The sequence below is a fragment of the Montipora foliosa genome, unplaced genomic scaffold, assembly GCF_036669935.1.
Source record: "Montipora foliosa isolate CH-2021 unplaced genomic scaffold, ASM3666993v2 scaffold_395, whole genome shotgun sequence".
Lineage (NCBI taxonomy): Eukaryota > Metazoa > Cnidaria > Anthozoa > Scleractinia > Acroporidae > Montipora > Montipora foliosa.
The window spans coordinates 1-10,726 of NW_027179695.1; the positions used below are offsets into that span (position 1 = coordinate 1).

Here is a 10,726-nt window from a genome sequence, read left to right on the forward strand (position 1 = left end):
TAATTTGAAACATTTGTCTTTCAAAAAAAATTCTGTAAAAAAAATTTTTTTTTTCCAGCTGACAACACAGGAACAGCAAATGCCTGCAGTAAGTCAACATTTTTATTATTTTTCCACAACCATAATGTGTAATGTACCAAAACTCCCTTAGTTCCCTATAGCATATCAGAGTGTGCTTCTTACAGTATCTTTTTTAATTAATATGACTAGTCTTCTTTTAAATATGATGATAATTTACTTAAAATTACCACATAGTAATATGTTGCTCCTTCAAATGATTTCACAAGTATCACAAGTAAAAGTATCTTCCCCAATAGTACATGAAGACTTGTTCTGACTCTTTACCTTTTTCAGCATTTTCTTCTATTGTGAGTTAACCTTTTGCACAACAATGATGTCCATCTATAAAACATCATTACCATCAGTCTTTTAATATCATTGCCTTATCCTTACCTTTAAATTATAATCTAAAAGATGTCTTACATATTGATCAATAGCAATAGCATTAGCCAATTAGTCAACTAAAAGAATCTTCAAGCAATTTTACATCATTATAGTTTTTGCACTAAATCCAATAACTAAACATTAGCTGCAATATCCAATTATAAAATGTAACAGACAGATACTGGTAAGCTAAAATTATTATTACTTACATAATAACAAATTATTCCTTTTTCTCCATCTAGCAACACAATATACTAAAAAAAGGAAAAGAGGTAATAAAATAAATAATATTTGTTACATGTGTACAGATACCCTACATTATTGCTTTATTTTTCTTTAGAATCAAATATCCATACTTATTGCCGCTCGATCCAGTTTTTACTACTCGTTTATTACTTTTTCTTTGTTCATCAGTCAAAATACAATCCACTTCATACTCCATGAATCTTTTCTCTGCTTCCACCAAACCATCATGACAAAGCATTGCAATCAAATACTTTTTGATCTCATACTTTTTCATTACACACCAATAATAATTATCATTGCAACAACAAATTCATTGACCCCTAAAGCATCTACAACATCAAAAAATGTTATAATGGCACAAACATAGAAGCAAAACTCAACACAATTCTACAATGAAGTTAAGAAACACAATTTTTTACAGAAATACAGCAATCTTTCACAAAACACAATAATCTTTCTAGAATATAAAAGCAAACTAAAACAATAACATTTCAAAGTACATGTAGTGGTAACTAACCCTAACACTAGAACTAAACATGGGTAGTCCTTTTGTTCCCCGTCTCAGCTTCAGATACTTTCCATGCCTCTCCAACCACCTCAGCCTTTCCTGCTTGTATCCAATAAACCTCAATGGTAGTTTTCTGTCATGACTAGAACTGCTCCTCCTGCCAACGCCCTAACTGTCACTTCCAGCACATCTCCAACACAGTGGTTGTGGGGACAACCACCCTGGTGCTCAGTGTCCCAAAGAAACCCAACTGTAACATACCTCTGCCTCCATTGCCTGCACCATCCACACCTATCAACATTCCCTGCTTGACCTACAAGAATGAAATAACTCAATAAAGCCTTTCCAATTCTATTTACATGTCCATATGCTGGCTTTTGGCTAATTTCTAAATTCAGCAATTCAAATAACATTGGAAATATGCCTAGTGGCAATCATTGTACTGTGTGGGGTTGTGACAACAATCAAAGGTACCCAGAGAAGCAAAAGATTCTTCCTCACATTCAAATATTAAGATTTTACCCACCCAAAAATAAGAATGATGTTTTGTCACAATCTACAGCTATGAATCATGGCAAATTCAAAGTTTCAATGAGTACAAAAGTCTATTGAAATAAATGTGTATGACGTTACACAACCTCTAAATGTCCTACAACAACTTTGTACAAAAGACAGTATAATTGTGGAAGCATTAAAACCTCAAAGACCCTCTCCAAAAATTAGATCTATAGAGAACTAGTATGAAAATGACACTGGTTGAAGTCATAGCGAAGCTTGACAAATTTGCTTAAATCCAGTGACTTTAATACATATAATTCTACATGTACATAATAATTTCACAGAAGAAAAGATTTGTTTATATGTAACAACTGGGGAATATCAGATATGAATTCCCAGTGTTATCTAAATCTATCGAAACAGAAACGACTATATTTTATGGAAAAGGAGCAATAAAACAGCTGCCTCAAGGCACAAAGAGATTGAAACTGTTTGCTTGAGCAGAATTATCAGACTATACATTTATGTGACTGGACTCTCAGAGTTTTTAGAAAATAATAGTGGCTTCAAAACCCTTGGATTTTTGTCATTTTATAAACAAGAACTGAACCTTTGGATTTCCTCATGTTTTCCATCACTTACTTCATCCCTCCAAAGAGCAATAACTGTGTAAAAAGAATTTCCATCTCCTCTGACAACAGCTTCTCTCCTTTGAGGAAGTATATTTCCAGAAGCCATAATTCGTTTACACAAGACGTACCTAATAAGAAAACAGGCTAGACACACGGAACTACAACTAAAAAGGCTTCATTGGGTTATTTCCTCCAGATTTGTAGATTATTTTGTAATATGTCGAAACCATAACAAAATGTCAATTTCAAAATAAACCTTAGGGATCCTCATGCAAGCAAGATTACTTCAAGTGAATTTTACAGTGTATGTCATATTTCATGGTTACTCAAACAAAAACTTATACTTGCCTTGTATCAAAATTGCCCCAATCAATTTCTGATAAATTTGTGTCGAAAAGAGTGTTGATCTCTATCCAAAATAGTTTTTTCAATGTCAAAATAACTTTCTGCCATACATTTTCTTATATCAACTTGCAATGTTTGCCCCCTCACAATCTCAAAACCCTTTGCATATAAACAGAAATCCAATTACTGGCAACTCATTCATTGCCTGAACAACTTATCACTCACATTTTTAAATATTCAATTATCTTTTCCAGCCAAAAGACACCAAGCAGACACTATCATTGGTAAATATTACTGCATGAACTTATTTCATCACCAATAAACACACTTGTTAAATACATATACTTGACACTATATGTAATGACACTAAAGGAATCAACTGTTCAGAGCACAGGCAAACAACTCTAAGGATAAAAAAGCGTGTGACATCACGCTATTTTCAGACAGTTGTAACAGCTTATTCAACTTGTCAATACAAATGTTCCATAAAAACTTCAAATTGCAATGTTTCTTTTCTAGAACTCATTTTATCGACAGCCAGATAAATAAAGTTCACTCACCTACTATTTTCTGTCTTGTCCTGAGTGATTTGACATGTTTTTGACATGCTTCAATTTCCTCTTCAGATCACACCCGTTGCCACATACAACATAAATAGACAAGGTGTCCAACTTCTAAGACCGCTCACAGCCAAATGCCTCAAGAATTTAACCAAATTTCTCCCCTTCCAAAGGTCACTCGCCTCCCAACCTTGAGCACATAGAAAGTCAATAATTTTACTAGCATCGTATCAAAAATTATCAAATTTACACAGCTCTATAACCTCAAAACCCTGCTCAATTTTCAACCTTTGCTCACATTTTTGTTATAGCCAGATCATGTAGACAGAATTCATCAATCATTGGAATTTGATCAAATCAAACTAACCAATCAAAAAGTGCAGATTTATAATTTTGTCCCTCTTGGAGAAAATTTGTGCTTTTTGATTGGTTAATTTGATTTGATCAAATTCTGTCCACATCATCTGGTTATAACAAAAACCTCAGCAAAGATTGAAAATTGAGCACAACTTTGAGATTGCATAACTGTGTAAATTTCATGATTTTTGGCACGATACTAGTAAAATTATCAACTTTCTATGCTCCCAAGATTGGGAGGCAAGCAACCTTTGCAAGTAGGACAAATTCAGCTAAATTCTGAAGTCGCTCAGCTGTGAGCAGTCTTGGAAGTTGCACGCCTTGTCTATTTATATTAGGCTGATTTAGCAACAGAATGGGAACATCAGTGGCGACGTCGCGGGCAGCAAAACTACCAATGACAATTTAGAATATAGAAGAAGCGTGGGGTCTATTCTATTCTGAATTCTCATTGGTGTTTTTCCTGCGCGCGCCATCGCCACTGACATCCTCGTTCTGTTGCTAAATCAGTCTATTGTATGTGACGACGTATATCATCTAAAGAGGAAATCAAAATGTCCCAAAAATTCATCAATCACTAAGGATAACACAGAAAATAGTAGGTGAGCAAATTTCATTTATCTGGCTGTCCATAAAATGAGTTTTCAAAAAGAAACACCACAACTTGACGATTTTATGGAACATTTTCCTCGATTCGTTAAATCGACCGTTACAACTCTTTTAAAATAACACGACGTCACACGCTCTCGTATCCCTTAGGGCCGATTTATGCGACAAGCTCACAACAGGCCTACGACATAACTTACCATTGTCGCAGCATTTTAAAACATCTTTTAAAATGCTACGACATTTGCCTGTAACCAAAGGTCAACATTTTGTACTAACCCCCTTTCAGAAACAAGGTAGACAAGACCCGTCGTCTTCTTTCTCCCATACAAGTATACCCAATGTCTCTTTCCGCCACTGTGCTTCACATTAATTCAACCATCCCCAATCCATCACATTCCTCCTACCAAAATATTTCCAAAACAATAATACGCTGTTATAGCTAAATTATATCAATGTCAAAGATCCCAAAACAAACACCTTTTTTCTTAACTTACGTAAAACTTCTACATTACAATCGTCTCCCTTTCGATTTAAACAAGCCTAAATGTAATAATGTTTCAAAAAAACTATTTTACTCACTAAATGGCATACAAAACCAGAGTACGCAATTCCAAGCTCCCCTTGCTGAACACAAATTTATATGGCTGACTTTGACTGACTTTTAAAGAAATAAAGCAAGAAGTTGAACAAATCCAGCTGGTCACTTCCATATTGAAAAATCGTCTCCATTTCCGTTTACTCTCATTTTTATTCTTGCCAAAATCCAATCCTCAAAACAACTCCCAAAACTCCGCGATAAGTTGAACCAAAACCACACATTCTCGTCGAGCTGTCGCCCAATAGCCCCCACATATCACTCATACGTCACTGACGTCACTCCCACGTGCCTGTGCCACGAAAACAACCAAACTGGTTTATTATTGTTATTGCGCATACGTTCTGCACATCTCGAGATACTCGGATTTCCTGATGCTTACTAATACAAGGATATTTTTGCGTGGTTTAAAAGTATCGGGAAAAGTAGATCTTAGTAAATACTCTTCATATCCTAAAAGAAAACTGGGGGTAACCATGCATTTTTTAGAGATAATGAAGCTTCAATTTGAGAAACAACGCCACACATTACTTTGTATTTTAAAGCTTTTTACAAATATTATTCATAAACTAGGAATACCTATCGGTAGAGTGCCAACGAGTAAACACTGGCACAGCTGTGTGCCGAGGGAAAATTAAGAAGTAACCAGAGGATAGACCATTTTTAAAATTGAATCCTTGTTTAAAAAAGCAGTACAATCTTTGGCTTTTAAAATGTCTAGAAGGATTCAACTTGTGGGGTAGATTACAAGTGAAATATGTAAGCTCGGAACCCTGAAATTTTGCAAAAAGAACACTATCCAAATTCATTTGCTAAGTTCCCTTAAGCTTGACAAATAGTGGCTACCTGGTAAACAGAGCTTAGACTTTTTTTCACTTTTGTAAACACTAATGGATAATCAGCACAAACTAACAGCGACACGTCGTGTGACCCATGACTCGTATGATTTCGAGCACACTAGCTCGATTGGAAAGAGGCTTTATATTCCCTCTGATTTATGTTTATACTTAGTGAATATATTTGAATATATTTACGTATTTTTCCTTAATTATGGCACGCTGGCCGATTTTGTCAAGACAATTGACAAGATAGTTGTTTGGCACGCTCGCCGTGACTGTCAAATTTGTAATTTGAACACACCGGCTCGATAAAAAAGAGGCGCCCTCTGATTGAGTTTATAGTGATTCTGTCCAAGTGGTTTTGCTTTTCTGTTTCTTAAATGGCACGCTGGCCGACCTTGTCAACGCAATTGACTGTTTTGGCAAGCTAGCCGACACTGTGGCACCACCGCTCGCCATTTTCGAGCTGATCTCGATGCCTCGCTGGGCGATGTTTTCAGCCTGCTAGCTGCTAGATTTGTAACACTCTGGTTCCCAAAAACACTAAACTAAAGTACGTACAAAAAGACTACGCTCACGAGTGTATAATATCAATATTTCCACTCACCTTTTCCTGCCTGCTTCACACCTTCACAAGCCAACAAGAGTACGCCAGAATACGCCAGAAAATGATCGACCATGTGGTCATCTTGTCACCGATCATGATGTGATTGGTTTAGATTAAAAGATCCCGCAATCCCATTGGCTAACTCGAAAACAATCACCGATGATGTCACTCTTACATTACCTTATATTACCAAGAGAAAATGAGGGGACAGAGAGGGAGGCTCAAGGCGTTGGCCGGGATATGTTATGTCACGAAAGTTATTTTTAGACGAGCGGAATTCTTTGTTCTAGGGAAAGTCTGTCTTCCGAGACGTCCGCATGCAGTCTTGCTTCGCTCTCAGGTTCTTCTGATGACGCACGTGGAAGGCTGATGAATATATATTTTCTTTCAAACATCGGACCGAGGTTGGCCTGCATGCGGACGTCTCGGAAGACTTCCGCTCGTCTAAAAATAACTTACGTGGACATGACATATCCCAAGGGCTGGACCGGGAGCCTCCTTCTCTGTCCCCTCATTTTCTCTTGATATTACCTTATGCTGAATTTCAATTCGAGAAATCTTTTCCCTGTACGTACCAAAATCAAGTCGCGCACACGGCTTTATAATGCTGCCGCCTCGTCACCCTCGCGTCCTCGCGAGGGTGACTCGTTGGCAATTATCTTTGAAAATACGTGGTTACCCCCAATTTTATTTTTAGATTTAAATAACACTTGTGAAGATCTACATTCCCTGCGTAATCATAACCCTGGCAAAAAATATCTTTAATTAGTAGGCATATCGTCCTTAAAAATACCTTTCCCCCTTATATTTCTTTATGAGTAATCATTTCTTTAGCCGGAACAATTATTTTTCTCTCTCGTTTCCTTACCAAAACGTAAAAGACATGAAAATTCCACTGCCCACACTCTCCCAAGAGAAATAAATGCCTGTTTCTCGAAAGTCACGAAACATTTTCAAGCCTTTTTCAATTCCCTCTACCCTCTGTATCTTAAAAACGAAGAGATTTTAAGTCAACAAACTTCACTATCTTTTTACTTTTTATCCTCTTCAGTTGAAAAACATCTTTAAAAACTGGCTTATACAAACAAGCACAAGGCAGTTTTCTGAATGACTTTTCGAGCCCGAAAAGTTACCGGGACTTTCGAGAAACTGACGCCCCAATTCAGATTCCCTACATATGCCTGCCCCCCCCCCCCCCTTCCATCTGAAGCTGAACCATCATTTATACTACTAAGTCTATCAATATCACTTTCTATTCATTACTTCAATTTGATTATTCCTTTCCATTTCTAATTCAGCTCCAAATTCTCTCTCTCTCTCTCTCTCTCCACCAACAGATTGTAAAAATTGTGACAGATGTCTCCGGTTGCTAAAGAGGAAAGGCTGTGAATGCCACTTCTTGAAATGAACCTTCCGGATCTTTCCTTTCGTGGCTCCAGATCAACCAAACTATGGTCATACTATATATGTTGTTAAACGTAAATATTAGTATACGTTATCACGTTATTTTGAGTTTAATGTAGAGTAAATATAAACACGATTAATTTTTTTCAAAGACCAACGAAATTTTTCTTAGCCAATCAGAATGAAATATTTTTTAGTGTATGTTATTAGTATGTGTAATCAAATATCGACGAGTGAAATTAGGCAATAATTTCACGCACATTTTGTCAAAATTCAGATAATTTCCCAAGCCTTTAGGCGAGGGAAATTATCAGAATTTTCACAAAACGCAAGTGAAATTATTTCCTAATTTCACGAGAAAACCATTTGATTACCTTTTAATGTCATGGGTGACAAATTATGCTCACAACCGCAATTATAACATCGCTCAAGTACTTTATCCAACTGCTCAGAAGATCATCTCCAGGTTTTTCTCAAGGTTATTTTCGTCACACCACTTCTCAAAAACCGTCACCCAGTTAATTGTGTTTTTTCGCACATTTAAATTTTCTGCCGCTTCTTTTAATTTCGTAACTTCTTCAATGATCACTCTCTTAAATCTTGACGCCATCTTAACTTTAATCGAGATTCAAAAGATGTTACCATGGCAATTTTATAATTAACGTTGAAATTTCGCGGCAAAACTAAGAAGTAATATGTCACCCATAATATCAGTATGGGTAATCAAATGGTGACGCGTGAAATTTGGGAATAATTTCACGCGCGTTTTATCCAAATTCAAATAATTTCCTGAGCCTTTAGGCGAGGGAAATTACTTGATTTTGGACAAAAGGCAAATGAAATTATTCCCTAATTTCACGGGTATACTATTTGATTAGCTATTAATAACATGGTGACAAATTACTCCTTAATTTTCAAACCTAGATGCCTTTTTACCACTATATGAAAAGTTGCCATGGCAACGAAGTAATTTCACATGTGAATTTATAAATTAACGCTGAAATTTCGCGCCAAAATTAAGGAGTAATTTGTCACCCATCTTATTAAAGCTGTAATCACACTTGACGCAAAAACAAGGTAATAACTACAAAATAATGATACAAAACCTATTGCTAGTTTCTGCACCAAACTTCTATAAAAATAATGTCACAACCTTCCTGTCTCCCGTAAGAAACTAAGGATTCAATCGTCAGTTATACACTGAATTCAACATATAGCATCTTTCCTATAACACTTAAGAAATCACGTTCCTTTCATTACCATCCGTATTACTGTTGCGTTTGTACTTATAAAATCTGAACTTTCTCCGTTTTCTTATTTGTTTTCTTTTTCTCACAAAAAATGCCTCAAACCAGCTACAACACTTTGAAAAAACAAACATTAACGCAACAACACCTTATTACCTAAAAGCAATATTATAGAACCATTTCAAACACCAATTACTTCTGAACAACAAGAGGTCATTTTTACGAGGTAAGAAATTATTCAAAAACTCTACAAAAAACACCCTAACCTTATATTTCGGCTAAAATTGCTTTTCCTCAAAACGAATCCCTTGATCTCTAATCAACACACCACGATGAACTTAACTCTCTTCAAAGTTTCCCAGATCAGAACATGCATGCAACTGTTTATTTTGTTAAAAGTTTCCCCTCAACTTCTTACATCATAAAAATGACCGAATTTTGTTAGGCGATAATTGATATTTCAAATGGTCCCATAACATTACTCTTAAGTAATTTTATTTTATCTTATTTTACTAGCTTTGCCTTTATGATACTAAAAAAAAACCAAACGTTCACTCAATATATACAAAACTGTGGCAGGGGCATCGCAACAGCTGAATAACAAATTAGTGCAGGCCCAGGAGTAAAATATATCTAAAAAAAGAAAAGAAAAAAAACACTTTACATGCAGGTCTAGAAATCTTGTGAAGTTGCATTTTAAGCAAATGGTTTTAGAAGTTCGAAGATTATCCAAATTGTAGTTTATTCTAATAGCACAAAGAGTAGTAGTCATAAAGAAAACGGATTTGAAACAAGTAAGAGTAGCACTAACTAAGTTCATTTTGCCACTGAGTACGTTCTAAATTCTGGTTGTTCCAATAAAAAAAAAATTCTGATATGTTGTAGTTCTACATCTCTTGGGGACAAAAGTATAAAAGCTACTAGCGAATGCTCGAGTCGTTCTACCGCTTTCCCGCACGACGAGAACAACGAATGGACTAAGGTGGACCAGATTATGCGTAGTCTTGTAAAAGAATACCATGTCTAAGAATTCATGCCAATAACATACGGCAAGAAGATCTAAAGATATTAACCTTTCCTTATAACATATTTCTCTGATAGAATAAACTTGATTGCACGCCTTTGAATTTTCTCAAGTTTGGAAATTAAATCTATTATTTGAGTTGCGTAAGCAAAATGCACACGCACTAGCCCAACACACAAAGTGCCGTATGTAGAAATACTTCAAATCTACCTAATATTCCTCCTTATATATCCTAGCAACTTGTTAGTACGTACAGCTTGATGACAGACTTCAGTGCGCCAGGTCAGGTTACAGTCTACTAAGACCCTGAGGTCACGCTCTTCCACACAGGACTGAATGGTACGAACGTTAAACTCATAGCTTGAGGAAATAGGCTTGTACTTCCTTATGATAGATTGCAGCTTACATTTCTTCTCATTGAATGCTAAACGGAAAAACGTACTCTGAATATCTTGTTGTGAAGCGACGCCATCATCCTGACACCTCATTTCCTTATAAACCTTTGCGTCGTCGGCGAACTTCACCACTTGAGTCTCGGTAACGACGTCATGGAAATTGTTTACATGTAACAGGAAGAGAGCAGGACCAACAATGAGCCCTTTGCAGGATAGTGATCACATGGTACAAATCCGCCATACTGGGACGCAAATTGCCCACTGGGACATCTAAAACCAAGAAAATTAAGATTAACTAGCTTTGTTTTAGATGTCCCAGTACGCAATTTGCGTTCCAGTATAGCAGATTTGTACCATTTGATCACTACACTGTAAACGGCCCATTGAACCCTTGATAACGTGGATATGAATATGGG

General features: G+C 36.2%; 1 protein-coding gene and 1 long non-coding RNA gene across 3 annotated transcripts; one reads left to right on the forward strand and one right to left on the reverse strand.

Moving 5' to 3' along the window:
* The first annotated feature begins 55 nt into the window (after nt 1–55).
* Nucleotides 56–9,762, forward strand: LOC137987903 (uncharacterized). The gene is made up of 4 exons (XR_011120715.1): nt 56–88; nt 687–716; nt 2,928–2,957; nt 7,578–9,762. It is a non-coding gene; the product is annotated as an uncharacterized lncRNA (long non-coding RNA).
* LOC137987901 (uncharacterized) lies at nt 213–6,382 on the reverse strand. Of its 2 annotated transcripts, XR_011120714.1 has the most exons (6): nt 6,241–6,382; nt 4,476–4,599; nt 2,339–2,456; nt 1,208–1,511; nt 654–698; nt 226–402 (listed from the first exon to the last, which is right to left on the reverse strand). XR_011120714.1 is itself a non-coding variant. In XM_068833986.1 (5 exons), the coding sequence occupies exons 1-3, from the start codon at nt 3,278–3,280 to the stop codon at nt 1,374–1,376; spliced, it is 303 nt and encodes a 100-aa protein (XP_068690087.1). In that variant the 5' UTR covers nt 3,281–3,385; the 3' UTR covers nt 213–402; nt 654–698; nt 1,208–1,373. The 2 variants fall into 2 exon arrangements, 1 of the variants encoding a protein (XP_068690087.1); XM_068833986.1 differs by lacking the exons at nt 4,476–4,599; nt 6,241–6,382 and adding an exon at nt 3,234–3,385 and having other exon boundaries at nt 213–402.
* Nucleotides 9,763–10,726: the final 964 nt, after the last annotated feature.

What these genes read in the sequence shown, in the direction of transcription:
- LOC137987901 (XM_068833986.1), bottom strand. Translation starts at nt 3,280, where the DNA reads ATGTCAAAAACATGTCAAATCACTCAGGACAAGACAGAAAATAGTAG. An exon ending in GACAAGACAGAAAATAGTAG is followed by an intron (nt 2,457 to 3,233) that starts GTGAGTGAACTT and finishes TTTTCTTATTAG; the next exon opens with GTACGTCTTGTGTAAACGAA. An exon ending in TTGCTCTTTGGAGGGATGAA is followed by an intron (nt 1,512 to 2,338) that starts GTAAGTGATGGA and finishes TCATTCTTGTAG; the next exon opens with GTCAAGCAGGGAATGTTGAT.